This window comes from Molossus molossus, unplaced genomic scaffold, assembly GCF_014108415.1.
Source record: "Molossus molossus isolate mMolMol1 unplaced genomic scaffold, mMolMol1.p scaffold_m16_p_2, whole genome shotgun sequence".
NCBI classification, from domain to species: Eukaryota; Metazoa; Chordata; class Mammalia; order Chiroptera; family Molossidae; genus Molossus; species Molossus molossus.
The window spans coordinates 1,158,999-1,175,716 of NW_023425355.1; the positions used below are offsets into that span (position 1 = coordinate 1,158,999).

The 16,718-nt window shown below is 38.0% G+C and overlaps 1 protein-coding gene across 8 annotated transcripts in view; it reads left to right on the forward strand.

Moving 5' to 3' along the window:
- HDAC8 (histone deacetylase 8) overlaps positions 1-16,718 on the forward strand; it is a 234,713-nt gene that overhangs the window by 52,926 nt on the left and 165,069 nt on the right. For all 8 annotated transcript variants that reach the window (XM_036270913.1, XM_036270920.1, XM_036270915.1 and 5 more), the window contains exons 5-7: positions 10,053-10,165; positions 13,685-13,762; positions 14,335-14,443. In XM_036270913.1, the coding sequence (XP_036126806.1) occupies positions 10,053-10,165; positions 13,685-13,762; positions 14,335-14,443 (300 nt within the window). The remainder of the gene's footprint in view (positions 1-10,052; positions 10,166-13,684; positions 13,763-14,334; positions 14,444-16,718) is intronic.

A 16,718-nucleotide genomic window follows, 5' to 3' on the forward strand; every position in this document is an offset into this window, starting at 1 on the left:
GGCTCAGTGGTTAGCATCGACCCGCAGACCAAAGGGTCATGGGTTCAATTCTGGTCAAGGGCATGTACCTCGGTTGCAGTTTGTTCCCTGGCCCTGGTCAGTGTCATGTGGAAGGCAACCAATTGATGTGTCTTTCTCACATCAATGTTTCTCTCTGTCTCTTTGTCCCTCCCTCCCTCCCACCTTCCCTCCCACTCTATCTGAAAAATCAATGGAAAAATATCCTTGGGTGAGGATTAAAAAAAAAGATGCAAAAGAATATAAACTCAAAATTATGCTTAGTAATTAATAACATTCTTTTACTTAGAAATGATCTAGATATCTAATGAATATCCATTAATTAGCTAAATTTAATATCAGCCCAAAGTTTTAAGTTACCTAAAGATCTTGTAAATTATCTTCATGCTGACGTACTACAAAACCTAATTGCTGTTGAAATAAAGATGGTCAGAATAATGACTCAATTTGGTTGAACAAATTTATATCTGTCATAGTCTCATACATTTAGTAGAATTAATGTTAGCTCATTCAATTAGTAAATTTATATCATTTTTGAAAGAATATACCCAAATAGAATAAAAATCTACATGTATATTATACTTAATGTTAATAACAGAAAAAAAACAGTTGATTTTAGTAAGCCAAAATTATTAGTCTTCTTTGCCAAAGAATTACTTAAATTATGTGAACATGAATTATTATTATTATTTTTTATTTTTAGTGGAACAAGTGTAACCTTATATTCCTGTACACATAAGAAAGGTGAAGGACACTTCAATGGCTTAACTGTCCTTCTAAATTTGAACATGAATTCTTAAAACATTTGAGTTTGCTTTATTAAAAGTTTTTTCATTAAATTTATTTGAGTTACATTGCTTAATAAAATTATATGTTTCAATTGCTTATGTTTTCTTCTAAGATTTTTATGGTTTTGAGTCTAAGATTTAAGTTTTTTATCCATTTTGAGTTTATTCTTGTGTAGGGTATAAGAAGGTCGTCTACTTTCATTTTCTTGCATGTATCTGTCCAATTTTCCCAACAGCATTTTTGAATAGACTATCTTTATCTCATTGTACATTTTTGCCTCCTTTGTCAAATATTAATTAACTATAATGGCGTAGGTTTATTTCTGAGCTCTCTACTTCATTCCATTGATCTATGTTTGTATTTATGCCAGTACCATGCTATTTTGATTACTATGGCCTTGTAGTATAGTTTGATATCAGGTATTGTGATACCTCCAACTTTGTTCTTCTTTCTCAAGATTGCTGTAGCTATTCAAGGTCTTTTGTGGTTCTGTATGTTTTTGGAATATTTGTTCTAGTTCTTTGAAATACGTCATTGGTATGTTGATAGGAATTGCATTGGATCTATAGATTGTTTTTGGTAGTATGGACAGTCTAATGATGTTAATTCTTCCTATCCATGAGCACGGTATATGATTTCATTTATTTATATCTTCCTCAGTTTCCTGCTTCACTGTCTGTCTTTTTTTTTTCCATTGGTATATGCCCCTAGTGGTAACCGAACCCAGAACTCTCTGGTCCACAGGCCAACGCTCCAACCACTGAGCCAAACCGGCCAGAGCCCTTCTTCACTGTCTTATCATTTCCCGAGTTGAGTTCTTTTACCTCCTTGGTTAAATTTATGCCTAGGTATCTTATTTTTTCTGAAGCAATTATGAATGTGATTTTTTTTCTTAGTTTTCCTTTCTGAATAGTTCATTGTTTGTGTGTAAATAGACAACTGATTTCTGGATATTTATTTTGTATCCTGCTACTTTACTGAATGCATTGATCACTAACAGTAGTTTTTTGTGTGGAATCTTTATAAAGAGTTCTCTACTACAGTATCATGTCATCTGCAAATAATGATAGTTTTACTTCTTTTTTTTCCAATTTGGATGCCTTTTTTTGTCTGATTGCTATGGCTAGAACTTCCAGCACTATGTTGAGTATAAGTAGTGAGAGTATAAGCCACCCCTGTCTTGTTCCTGATCTTAATGGAATTAGGATAATGCTGGCTTCGTTAAATGAGCTTGGGAGTCTTCCTTCCTTTTGACTTTTTTGGAATAGTTTGAGATGGATAGGTATTAGTTCTTCTTTGAATGTTTGATAAAATTCACCTTTGAAGCCATCCAGTGCAGGACTTTTGTTCATTGGGTGTAATTTTTTTTTCAAAGAAAGGATTAATTAATTAATTAATTAATTAATTTTTATCCTCACCCAAGGATATGGTTTTTTTTGGTTTTGTTTTGTTTTTATCCTCACCCGAGGACATTTTTCCATTCTTTGTTCAGGTAGAGTGGGAGGGAGAGAGAGGAACAGAGAGAGAGAGAGAAACATCGACGTGAAAGGAACACATCGAGTGGCTGCCACCCGCACAACCCACCAGGGCCGGGGACAAACTGCAACCGAGGTACGTGCCCTTAGCGGGAACCGAACCCGGGTTTCTCAGGACCGCAGGCCGACGCTCTAACCGCTGAGCCAAACCGGCCAGGGCCCAAGGATATGTTTTTATGTATTTTTATAAAGAGAGAAAGAGAGAGAGGAATAATGATGCAAGGGAGAAACATCAATGGGTTGCCTCCCATACACACCCTGACAGGATCAAACCCACAACCTGTGTATGTGCCCTAACCAGGAATCAAATCTACAATCTTTGGGTGTATGGCATTGAGCCACTGGGAGTTTTTTTTTATTACTGTTTGAATTTCACTAGTTGTATCTGTCTATCCAGAGTCTGTGATTCTTTCTGCTGTAGTTTTGGAAGACTGTGTGTTTTTAGAAATTTATCCATTTCTTCCAGATTTTCCAATTAGTTGGCATATGATTGTTCATAATATTTTCTTACAATCCTTTGTATTTCTGTGGTGTTAGTTGCTACTTCTCTTTTATTTCTAATTTTATGTACCTGGTTCCTCTCTCTTTTTTTCTTAATGAGTCTGGTTAAAGTTTTGTCAGACAAATGTTTAAATGATTTTTATCTTTTCAAATAACCAGCTCTTGCTTTCATTGGTCTTTTTTATTGTTGTTTTATTAAGACTCTATTTCATTTCTTTCTGCTCTGATCTTTATTATTTCCTTCCTTCTATACAGTTTAGGCTTTTTTTGTTGTTGTTCTTTTTCAAGTTATTTTAAGTATTAAGTTAGAACATTTATTTGAGATGTTTCTTGTTTCTTGAGGTAGTCCTGTACTGCTATGAATTTCCCTCTTAGGACTGCTTTCTCTGTGTTCTATAGTCTTGGGTTGTTGTGTTCCCATTTTTATTTATTTCAAGGTATCTTTTGATTTCTCCTTTGATCTCATTGTTAACTCATTCATTGTTTAGTAACATGTTGTTTAACCTCTGTCTTTGTGTGTTTTTCTAGTTTCATAGCATTATGGTCAGAGAATATGTTTGATATGATTTCAATTTTCTTAAATTTATTGGGACTTGTTTTGTGTCCTAACATATGGTCTCACCTAGAAAATGTTTCATGTGCACTTAAAAAGAATGTATATTCTGATGCTTTGGTGTGAAATACTCTGAAGATATCAATTAAATCAATGTGATCTAGTGTGTCACTTAAGGTTACCACTTTTTTTTAATTGATTACCTGTGTGGAAGATCTATTTATTGATGTCATTGGGGTGTTCAACTCTCCTACTATAACAGTATTACTGTCAATCTCTCACTTTATGCCCATTAAGATTTGCTTTATACATTTATGTGCTCCTATGTTGGGTGCATAAATGTTTACAAGGGTTATATTTATATCCTCTTGTTGGAATGTTTCCATTATCATTATGTAGTGTCCTTCTTTGTCTCCTATTAATGCCTTTATTTTAAAGTCTATTTTGTCAGCTATAAATATTGCTATCCCAGATTTTTTTTCCTTTCTATTTGCATGAAATATCTTTTTCCATCCCTTTACTTTTAGTCTGTGTGTATATTTTGTTCTGAGGTGGGTCTTTTCTAGACAGTATACATATGGGTCTTGTTTTCTTATCCATTCAGCTCCCCCATGTCTTTTGATTAGAGCATTTAAACCATTTACATTTAAAGTGATTATTGATAGGTGCATATTTATTGCCACTTTATTCTTTTAACTATGTTTCTCTTTCTTCTCCTCCTCTAGATTCTCTTCCTCCTTCTTCTTCTTAAATTGGGCCTTTTAACATTTCTTGTAATACTGGTTCAATGGTGATGAACTCCTTTAGCTTTTTTCTTGTCTGGGAAGTTCTTTATTTCTCCTTTAATTTTAAATGATAACCTTGCTGGGTAAAATAGTATTGGTTGTAGGTCTTTGCCAATGCCTTTGGGCCTGAAATGTTTCTGTTGAGAAATCAGCTGTCAGTCTCATGAGAGCTCCCTTGCAGGTAACTCCCTTGCAGGTGTCCTTCTCGTGCTGCTTTTAAGATTCTTTCTTTGTCTTTAACTTTTGCCATTTAAATTATAAAGTATCTTGGTGTGGGCCTCTTTGAGTTTATCTTGTTTGGGACTCTCTGTGCTTCTTAAACTTGTGTGTCTTTTTTCTTCACCAGCTTAGGAAAGTCTCAGTCATTATTTTTTCAAATAGGCTCTCCATCCCTTGCTCTCTCTCTCTTCTTCTGGTACCTTTATGGTGTGAATGTTATTATACTTCTTGTTGTCCCAAAGATATCTTAAACTATCCTCTTTTTAAAAAAATTCTTTTTTCTTTTTGCTGCTGGGAATGGGTGTTTTTCTACCTTGTCTTCCAAATCTCTGATTCAATCATCTGCTTCATCTAACCCACTGTTTATTCTTTCCAGTGTCTTCTTAATTTCAGATATTGCATTCTTCATTTTTTATTCATCCTTTTTTATGGTTTCTAGGTTTTTTTTCATGCTATGGAGCATCCTTATAAACATTACTTTGAACTCTATATCTGATAAATTTCAGGCCTCCATTTCATTTAGCTCTTTTTCTAGGAATTTATTTTGTTCTTTCAGATGGGGCCTGTTTCTTTGTCTCTCCATTTTGGCCACCTCTTTGTGTTTGTTTCTGTGTATTAGATAGATCTGGTATGACTCCCTATCTTTGTGGGGTGGATTTATGTAGTAGATTTTGTGGGTTCCAGTGGTGCAGTCTCCTTGATTATCTGAATTGGGTGTTCCAGGAATGTCCCTTGTGTGGATTATGTGGGCCCCCCTGTTGTAATAGATTCTTGATTTCTATTGGCCTATCTGTAAGATTGATCTTTGGGCTGGCTGACTGTGAGGCTCAACCCCAACTGTGGTGTATGATCTGCTGTGCAGGTGCTGACCACATGAAGTGTCATTTGTCTCAGCAGGGTTTGTTACCTGCTGAGATCTCCTTTGGGTATGCCGCTTGTGAAGCTTACTGGATCCTGTTCTGATGTTGTCTGAAGCTGGCCACTGGGTGTGTTGGTTCTGGGCCTCTTAGGAGCTACTCTAGTGCAGGCCAATGTATGATGTTGCCTGTGACTGGTCCTTGGCAACCAGTCTTGATGTAGCTTCTGTAAATCCTTGGTTATTAGACTTCTTTTCAGCTAGTGTTCAGTTGGTTATTCAGGATGATTCTTCTATAATTTAGTTCATTTGTGAGTGTGTGTGTGTGTGTGTGTGTGTGTGTGGTTACCGTTAGTTTTATGCAAAAGGATTTTATAATTTCTCGTGAATGCATCCTATCTCCATTCCCGTTTGCAAATGCAGACTTCCCCCCTCTCCTTTTATGTTTTGTTGTCACAAATTATTTTATGATGTGAGTTCATTTCCAAATTGCAGTAGCTACTGTCTTCTTCTCTTTTTAATGTTTTTTACCCCCTTACACCTTTATGTTATATTTAAATGTATAATACCCTGTTCTGAAAAAGGGCTACAGTAGTCTGCTTCAGTCTGTTTGTTAGTCATTTTACTCATAGTTTTGTATCCTTTTGTCTTTTTGTTTCAGGAATACTAACCCCTTGGGTATTCCCTGTAATGGAGGTCTTTGTGGTAAATTCCTTCAGTTTCTGTATGTCTGATAAAATCTTTATTTCTTCTTCATATCTAAATGATAACTGTGCTGGACATGTTATTCCTGACTTGTAATATGTCTCTTTTAATAGTGTGAATATTTGATTCCACTGTCTCCTAGCTTGTAGAGTTTCTGCTGAACAATTTGATCATAATCTAATGTTTGTTTGTTTATATCTATATGTTATTGTCTTCTTGTCCCTGGCTGCCTTGAGAATTTTTTTTGTCATTAATTTTTGACAGTTTAAATATAATGTGCCTTTGAGAAAGCCTTTTTAGATTGGGATAATTAGGTGTTCTGTTTGTTTCTTGGATTTGAGGATCCAGCTGTTTCCATAGGTTTGGGAAGTTCTCATCTACTATTTGTTTCAATGGGCTCTCTGTTCCTTTCACCTTCTCTTCACCTTCTGGAATACCCATTATTCTTATATTGCTCTTTTCTGGTAGAGTCAGATAGTTGTCATAGAGTTATTTCATTTAAAAAAAAACAAACCTTCAAGTCTCTCTCTTCTTCCCTCTGCATCATTTTTAGATTTCTGTCTTCGATATCACTAATTCTTTCCTCCATCTGGTCAGTTTTACTTCCTAAGCTCACTATTTCATTCTTTATCTTTTTTTATTGAATTCTTCATTTTCAGAATTTCTATTCGGTTCATTTTTAAGGTTTCAGTGTCTGATAAACTTTTTGTTCATTGATTTTATTTCTGAGTTTATTAAACTGGGCTATTTGTGTTTTCTTGTATCTCATTGAGTTTTTTCAGGACTGCAGTCTTGAATTCTCTATCATGTCAATCACATACTTCCACTATCTTTGTTTATATTCTGGAGAGTTTTAATTTTCTTTCCGAGCTGCCTCATCACCTTGCTTATTGATGGAATTTCATGGATTATTTCTCTGCTAGGCATATATGAAAATGAAATCTGCTTTTTTTTTTTTTAATTTAAAGAGTGGCATTTCTCTATTCAGTAGGTTGATAAGAAGTCTTTCTTTTGTTTTCCAGTAGGTGGCTCTGGAGTGCAAGTTTCCTAGTTTCCCTTGCACTGCTCTGGCTCTTGGATCCTTGTGGGGTGGTGGAAATACCTTGTATTCCCTGGGGAAGTAGGTGTCTTCTCTGTGACCAGGTCATTGCAGTCTCAGAGCATCAGTCCTATTGGGGAATGTTGTGGGTGATGGGGTTCCGAGCCTGTGAAATTCCAGCACTGCCCCTTGCAACCAGACTCTTCTGGTAGTGCAGACCTGATGGGTGGGGGTAGGATGAGCTGGGAAAGACCAGCTGGTTCCTTTGTGGCTTTGTTCTCCTTGTAGTAGTGGCAACTGCCAGACCTCAACTGCCTCACCTCCCTATCACTTGGATCACCTACATGTGCCCCACCGGACAGGGAAAAATATATCTACCTTTCCAGTTCTCAGGGCTGCAGATATTGTGCTCTGTAGCTCAGACACTGAGACCATTACTGCTTCTTCTGGAGCCTGCTGCTAGCGCTGGGAGGTGGAGAGGAAGGCAGCTGTGGGAAGGTGAACAGAGAGTGCCAGGCTTCATGGCTTTGTTTTTGTGTCTGGAAATGGCACCAGACAACAGTGGCCTCCTCTCTGCCCAGGTTACTGGGTTCATCCACAGTGCCTACTGCCCACTCCTACAGGAATGCTCACTGTGTCTCTCTGGTCCTCTGGGCTAGTGCCAGTGGCAACCTGATTCCTCCCTTGTCCCAAGACCCGCAGTGAGCTTTCAGCTACATCTGTGGCACCATCTCTGCTCTTCTCCCTTCCCTCCTTCCATTGTCACTTCAACTCACCCACCCTCAGATGTTTTAATGCACAGATCTCTCAGATGTTTGTGTATAGAGCAGGGAATCCTTAGTTCAATTATAGCTGTTCAAATTGTAACAATAAGGGAACCTCTGACCACCAGTTCTCTGATGTCACTCTCTGAGTTTGCTTTTATAGAAATACTTTTTTAGCACATTAAAAATCTTGAAGGTCTAGTTTCCTAATTTTCTGGAAAATTTAGGAATATATTTGTTTAAGCACTTATTTCTAGAAATCATTGAGACTTGAGCTCCATTAATTTAAGAAAATATAAAGAAATTATTACAGACAATGGCCTTTCTGAATTCCAGATATCATCATTATTCAGGCTATTGCCATAGGCGAATGTTTATTAATGAGGAACATCTCAAAGAAAAAGAAAGGATCCAGGAGTTCTATAGAGGCAGGTAAACAAGGAAGTCATCCGTGAGTCTTATAGGAGTCATGAAGAAGCATGAAGATGGTTCTTCCCTTGGAATATGCCAGGGCAATGTGGTCCTTTGTGGTTAACCACTTCTCAGAACACAAGTGGTGGGGAGGGGGAAGGTCTTACCCAGTGCTGATTTCTAGATTTCTAGAAGGTTTATAAATGTTTAACACTGTGATGAGATGACTCTGCTTTGTCAATTTTCTCTATAGAATTTCTCTGTATTCTTCTTTTGCTTGCCTTTTATAATTTTTGTTTTGTTTTGTTTTTCTGTGCTTATGACTTATCTCCATAACTTAATTATAGGTTCTCTGAGGGAAGGAAGTATGTCTTGCATTGATTTCTATTTCTCCTCCTCCTCATCTCCCCCCTCTTTTTGTCTCACACTTGATATTCCATTCCACCTACCCAAAAGTTACTGATATTTAATAGGAAGACAAATTATTTCTTTTCTGATGTGCTAAGACAGTAGACTTATAAGATGTAAACTTTTCAGAACTGGAAAATAACATCCAAGAACTTTCAAAGTCACATATTTAACTCTTACAGAAAATTCACAGATGAACAAATCTTTTTCTCTAATTGGTTTCTTACCTGTTGCACACCTAAGGCCATGTATTCTTTTGGTATATTATCACTGAGTTCATCCTCACGTGCAAAATCAATGTCTAGTGATATTTTATATATATATATAGATAGATATAGATATATAGATATAGATATATATTTTTTTACCAACTTCCTGCTCGCCAATATACCTGTCTTATTGACTCAGCCTGTGAACCAGGGCATTGTTCAGAATATGAAACATTATGCTAGAAGAGATTTTATGAAGTTTATGCATTGTGTAGGCACTAGAAAGATCTTACAATCTCATAGTAGTAAATATGCCATTTTAAATGATGTTCATGCCTAGCATTCCATTTCAAGTAAAATATCGGGAGAAATTAGGGGGAAAATGGACTGGATATTTGAATTCAGTGGAAGGAAAATAAACTGAAGCATTTAGAATGAGGCCATGAAAATAAATTTTAATATATTTTGGATGATAAAAATGTTCTTTTATATCTACTCAGCAAGGCTTAATGGAAGCACAATAAAAAAGTAGGTTAATGTTTACAAGAGGTTAAAGTAACACAGTATCACCAAAAGCAAAAATGTTAAAGGACACCAGTATTGTCAATGAAGACAATTTTAGTGAAGGAAATAAAATAACTTTAGAGGAGTCTGCTTCAGTCTTCATTGTAATAATTACATTTACAGAAAGGCAACCAGATTATGCTGCCCAGGAGATTATACATTTGTACATTCTACACTTACCTTTTATGATCAACAAGTGCCAAAATTTCTTTTAAAAAAAAAAATTTAGGTTATGTCATAGGGTCAGTATAGAGAATCCTGTCTCCAGCATCTTTTACATCTGGCTGAGTAGGATTGTCTTTAAGGCCCCCTCTAGATTCTAGCTTTTTAAAAGTCCTATAAGTGATAATCAGTGTTCATTATGATGACTCCAGGGTACTACAATTTTTAATGATTCCTGAATAATTGGAGAAAGTTTCTGTTTTGTTGAATATAGTTGTAACATTCTAATTCTTTGAAAATCTGGGATTCTGAATGTAAAATGTTACCAATCAACCTGAATATTTAGTTTACCAAAACACTTCATTCCCTCATCATTCTGAGGCATTTACTATATAATCTTTGTAGGTAAATTTTTGTTTTTCTAAAAAGAAGGGGGAAATGTAAGGGAATAGATCTCAAGGGTTAGATCCTTGGCTATAAAGACTCCCTTGGATTGCTTTTGGCTGTTGGCTGTAGCAACTTATTTTCTTGCAGAGATGAAGCATCTGGTTTTTGTTATCTCAATGATGTTGTCCTGGGAATATTACGATTGCGACGGAAATTTGACCGTATTCTCTATGTGGATTTGGATCTGCACCATGGAGATGGTAAGCCCTTCACTTTCAAGGGTGCTTCGCTGCTAGGACGACAGGTTTTTATCAGTAAAGTTGCTTCTAGGCAGCTTGTAAAAGGAGAAATACCTGTTGCGATGGAAATTTTCCTAATTGAGAATGCTAAAATAGGTAGAGATTCTTCTAACTGATGCAATTCTTCCTCTGCTAATAAAGCTGCTGCTTTAAAATGCCAGGTTCCTGTAATTTCTCTTCTCTCCTCCAGGAGAAAAGCTCTCCAGCAGAGAACGGTAAAAGTAGAAATCTTACCTAGTGTTTACTCCAGTGCCCAGTAACCTCCCTCAGGTCACTTTCATATATTCTTAGTGAAATCTGCAGTTAGAGCTGACAGTCTTGATGCTTCTCTCAAGTTCAGAATGGATGCATGATGAAATAACATTCTAAATTTTTCACCAATAGGGAGACCAACTCACATAGCAATTGAAATCTGTCCCACTTTCTTTGTATTGCTAAAATATTTAGTCCTGCGCAAACAAACCCCAGGCATCTTCTCTAACTTTTAACAGTAGCAGAATCATTAACAATTCGACTTAACTTCATTAATTTCTTCTTACAAGACCTCGCTGAAAGGGTGCATCCAGCCCTCCTATGTGCTTTCCATCTACCATGTAGAGCTTCAGTGACAGTTACCCACATTCTGTTTCTTTAACAAATCCTATGGGTGGCACATATTTCCATTGATCTAGGAACACTTACCCAATAAAATTAGTTAAGGGTGTTCCCTCCCTTCCCCCACCTCAGGGCTTGCTACTTCCCTGTTTCTAGGGATTTTTGCAGGCAAATGAACATAATCAAGGGAGTTACCTAGATGGATGCTACTAGGTGATGGTGACAGGAAATTAAAGGTAACCGAGAAAAGAGAGAAGAGTTAAAATAACCAACATACTACTTTGAAAACAATGTCCACTGAATATCTGAATACGCAGCCAGTGCAAAATAGCCTTGCTCGAAAAACTTCAAGAGGCTCCTTATCACCTGTAACTAGGGCCTTGTTTTTTGGATGGCCAGCAAGCTAAGAATGATTTTTTAATATTTTTACAAGGTTGTAAAGGAAAAAAAAGATGCCAGAGAGACCATGTAGTTTGGAAAGCCTAAAATATTTACCATGTAGCCACACTGGCCTATAGCAATGTGTCTCAGACCCAAGCGTATATCAAGATGACCCGGGGAAGCTTGTGTTAAAATGCAGATGCCTGGGCCACATCCCCCAGATATTCAGATTTAGTAGGTCTAGTATAGAACCTTGGAATCCACATTTCAACAATACCCCAGTTGTTCCATAGGCCATACTTTGGACAACAGTGGTCTCCATGGTCAAGTTCACACTCTTTACCTCCTCTCTCTAGCCTTCTCTCTCACAACCTGCTGTTTTCTCTACTCAGCCATCACCAAACATGTCTCAATGTGCCCACCTCCCTGATTTGGCACCACTTTTTCTAACTTAGTTTTGTTTTCTCCTCCCCTTTTGCATCTCCAAGTTCTACCCAGAAGCTCAAGTTCCAACAGTAGCAAATTTGCCCTGACCATTCCAGCCGAAGTGTTATCTACCCTGCTCAACTGTATTGTTTATATTACTGATGTGATATTTAATTATATATTGTCTTGTATTGTTAATTCTTTAATCTGTCTATGTCTTCTCCTCCCATAGAAACTTTCAGTTACTCCAAAACAGAGATCAAGTTGTTTACTTGAACCATGGCTTGAACAAACAGAGCTGTGCATGCGTTATAGTAGAGGTTCAGTAAAATATCTGTTGAATGAATGAATGATTATGAAATTCAATCTATTAGTATTAGAGTTTAAGAATAGCATCAACTCTATTGAACCATGTAAGAACGAAATAAGACTGTCACCTGAAACCGTTTTTTCCATTTGCAATGTTATTTCTACACCATTTAGAGTTTCCTGTTTTAGCCAACTTTTATGGTGTGTTTCATTTCAGTTTATTTCCCCTCTTCAGCACCTCCCTTCCAGTGACCCCTGCCCCACCTCCAAATTCTTACACATTCGGTTTATTTTAAATCTCCCATGATTCCATAACTAGCATTTTGTGGTGGCTTCACTAGCAGTGGTGCCTGTCTTCACCTTCTTTCTTCTCCTACCTACAACTCTTATTCACCCGAAACCCGGCCCTCCACCTATCTGTCTGTGCAAAGTAGAATTTCCTAACAATGCCTAACGGCATTTCCTGTGAGAAGAGATACAAATGGGTACTAAACATATGAAAAGGTGCTCAAAACCCTAATACCCAAAGAAATGCAAATTAGAACAAGGCCATTATTTCTGCCTAAGATGAAAAAGAATAATAACATCCAGTGCTAGTCAGAGTGTGAAGAATGGGAACTCTCTGACCCCATTGACAGAAGTGTAAATTGGTACCACCTTTCTGCATGGATAAATAATCAGAATTTTCTGGAAGTATAAATAATTATCCTTCAGTTTCTAAGTAAAAATGCTATTTTAATTTATTTTGTTTTGTTTACTTAATGCTTTGTGCCTAGAGCCTTTAACTGGTTTTAACTGCTTCCCTAGGGCAAAACATAAGGCTTGGGAAATTCAAACATACTTGTGATATACAAATAGAGTTCATATTTTTAAGGTCACTGTCGACCTCTCTAATGAAGGCTGAACACATTAAGTAAACACAGAGACAATTTCTTTATTTGAAGTATTAAAGAGTAGAGTGCATGAATTTGCTAATAGTCCTTCCCTTTACCGAGGGATTACTGTGTGTGACAATGTGTGATTCAGGGAGGAAAGGTGTGGAGGCGGGCAGTCTGTTTATTTGAATAAGTAATGGCTTATAAGAGTGACATCTTCTAACTCCCAGGCCTCTATTCGTTTTCTTACTCTGTTTAAATGGAAAGGAGACTCCTTTCTAGAAATGTGTCCCCCCCCTCCCCCATCTATTTCCAAGCTGCTCTGAAGGGACAAGGCCAGGGCTACTTTCACTCTTCTGTGTTTTAGCCAGAGATACACTGTAAGTCACCTTGTACCCATCGAGTCTGTATCATGGAGAGGCAATTTACAGTTAGGTTATTGCTACACAATGCTTCATGTGTGTATTAGTCGCATGTTTAAACAGGCTGCCACATTGTGCTTATTTTGTACTAATTCCTAATAATTTAACTAGAACCACTGAAACAAAGCAAAATGTAAAACTTCCAAGATGGTGCCAGTTTCCTCTGCGAATGCCTCAGTTCTGAGCTCAAGCCCATCCCCACCTTTTTGAACAGGTTGTCAGAGAGCCTGATCACCCCATTGCTTGAAAAGGGGAAGTCCACTTTCAATTCTCCATGAATTTGAAAAGGAACCTCATCCTGTAATGACAGAGATAAAAGACCAGAGGGTTTTGTTACATCATTCCTCAGCTTGTTACCTTTATTATTGTCACCTTCTCCTTTCTCTTCCTTTCCACAGCTGCTTTCTAGAGTTTCAGTGGTTGAAACAGGAGTTGCACATATGAAGTGATTCTTCTGTTTCTTTTTCTGGTAGGTGTAGAAGATGCCTTCAGTTTCACCTCCAAAGTCATGACGGTGTCCCTGCACAAATTCTCTCCAGGATTTTTCCCAGGCAAGTGATCTTTGTGCTCAGCATTACATTTGAGGAATAAATGCTGCAGTTCTTCTATACATTTCTTATATCTTATATTTGAATAGTTCAATGCTATTAATACCTTATTGGTGCTACTTTATGCAAAATTTTAACACAGGTCATTTCAGGTGACAGTGATAAGAGAAATATGATGCCGTTTCTTACTTCAAATGACTTCTATGGACTGTCAATAGATAGCTCACTTACCCTTACTGTGCTATCAGATGCCCTGCGTCACTCCTGATCATTGCAATTATATATTAATATTATGTCACTCTCAGATATAAGGAAAGTCAAGCACAGGAGTTAATCTCTTTTTGCCCCAGCCAGATGCAATCTGAGGTTTTTCCATTTTCTAATTTTCTGCTTCCCAAACATTGTTTCCAACAGTCACTTTTCCATATTATTTTAATTTCATTCCTTCAGAAAAACCATCCCAGAATGGTGCTCCCCGTTGACCTTTTGGTCTTCTGAATTCCTATCAGAGAGTCCTTCAACTTTTCAAATTCTCATGTTCTTAAAGCTGTTCATTGTGCCCATCTCTTTTACAGGAACAGGCGATGTGTCTGATGTTGGCCTAGGGAAGGGACGGTACTACAGTGTGAATGTGCCCATTCAAGATGGCATACAGGATGAGAAGTATTACCACATCTATGAAAGGTATGGCAGTAATGCTGAGCCAGTAACAGGTGGATTACATTTCTGTAAGATGAAGTGGCCACAATCTTACAGATTTCTTGTTTTCAAAGAACAATTTTTTTTGGGGGGGGGAAGGTAGTGTATACTTACGTAGCATTTGTACACTGTTTATTATGCTTATTTGATCAAGTAACCATCCCGTGTGGGAGAGTCGAGTGTTTGGACCCAGCGCCACACTCTTGGTTTGATGTCACTACCTACCCTGTGTGAATAAGGCCATCCCAAAAGCAAAGTTTCTAGGCTGCCTTTGAAGTTCCTTGTCTGCTACTTTCTTAGCTGAAATCTGCATGTATGTAATCTCATAGCCTGGGAGGGTCCGCTTCAGTTTTCTGTTATGGAGATCTGCCTCCGTCCACCAGTGTGAATATTAGAGAATCTTTATTATGAGTCCTTGAGTTCTAGTTGTTGTGTTAAAATTGGAGTCAGAAATCTGTTCTTTTTACATCAAGTTTATTGTATTAAATTATAGTCACTTGTAGGCAAACAGTTGGTTGTAATGTATAGACCACTGGGGCTGAAAAGTGCTACAGAACGAGGTGGGGGACTATACCCATATTCATAAAAATTGAGCTTGGCCCTGGCCAGTGTGGCTCAGTTGTTTGGAGAATCATCTTGTGCATCAGAAGGTCATGGGTTCGGTTCCCAGTCAGGGCACAGAGTTAGATTGTGGGTTCATTTCCTGGTTGGGGTGCATGTGGGAGGCAACAGATCTCTCTCTCTCTCTCTCTCTCCCCCCCCCCTCTCTCTCTCTACCCCTCCTTCTCTCCCTTCCTCCCTCTCTAAAATCAATTAAAAAATTGAGATTGATCATGTATAAATTCACTGCTGACATTGGCAATAGAGAAAGTGAGTTTGAGCAGAAGTCAGCAAGTGAACATTACTCCACTCTGCTCAGATTTTTCCCAAGCAACCTGTGATAAAAACAGGGATTTCCCAAAGGCAGTTGTATAAACAAAGTAGAAGTATTAAAAAAGGAAAAAAAAAAACTTTGTTTCAAAGGTGTCTCTTAGCTGAAGACATTTGGTGGGCCAAGTGATCACGCAGCTCTGGCCTCTTCAGGATTTTGATCATGTTCCCTGGCTACCTCTATGTTGTCAGAGGGAAAAGGCCTTTTTCAGAGCCTGCCGTGGACAGTTTTAATTGCCCTCCTCTGTGCGACTTAGGCCGTGTTCTGTCCTTGACACGTGCAGATCGGAGCTGCGTGTGTAGGGTCACTGATGGAGATGTCCTGTGGTTCTGTGTAAAAGAGAATTCTTTTTTATGCCATGACAGGAAACTAGGTTGTTACCTTCAACACCCTGTACACAGAGTTTCCTAGAGTTCTTTCCTGGACCTTCATGGAAAGGTCAGCACCCAGAATCCTCCAAGTGTACTTTATAATATCTGGCCCTCCATAAATGGACTACGTGACACGTGCCTCTATTGAAGCTCATCTGCCAATCATAATACCTCCTGAGACCTTCCTTTAGCCTCTGTCAGCGTGGCACTTTACTGCCTGGAAATGCTGAGTATCATCTGCAGACTTGAGAATTTCCCAGGGGCCGCCCCCAAGGAAGTCTACTATTTACCCTTCTTCAGTCACAAAAATGTCTGTTTCTCCCCTAGTTTTCTTTTTCTCTTTCTCTAAACTAGTCCCTACTATATGGTAAGGAACATATTTTAAATTTTGTGATAATCCATGTTTGAAAAGAGCCTTGGTATCAAAATTAATCAGAAGCATTTTAAAAGTGAGTTTAGCCCCAAGGAAAAGCTCTATGGAAGATCACACATGATTTCTCTTTACAGAAACCCTGTTACCTTTCTCACCCCAGTGTACAGGAGGCCAGCATTTATTAAAGATTCTTCCAGCTTGCCTACTGAAGTACCAGACACTCATCAGTGTGTGGTTCCCAGGGCCCCTTTGCACAGGGATCATCCAGGATAACAGGTTCCAGGTTTTCATTAGAGATACAATCATTTTCCCCTTTGATTTCTTTCAGAAGTCAAGTCTGGTCAGGGTGTTATGTGAAGGCACCTCTGATTGCAAGGATGCCAGGGAGCCTTCCTGACCCAACATCTCTCCCATCTGTTGGACTAATATCTGAAATTCCTTTAACAGGAAACATACTTTCATTCTACAATGAGAAATAGACCTTGAAATGGAATTTGGTCACAACCTGTCCTCCTCGCTTGCACTCTGCTGTAAGGTGTGTGGTTCACACAGTGCTTTTCTTGGCAGCAGATTTTGAGAGGGTTG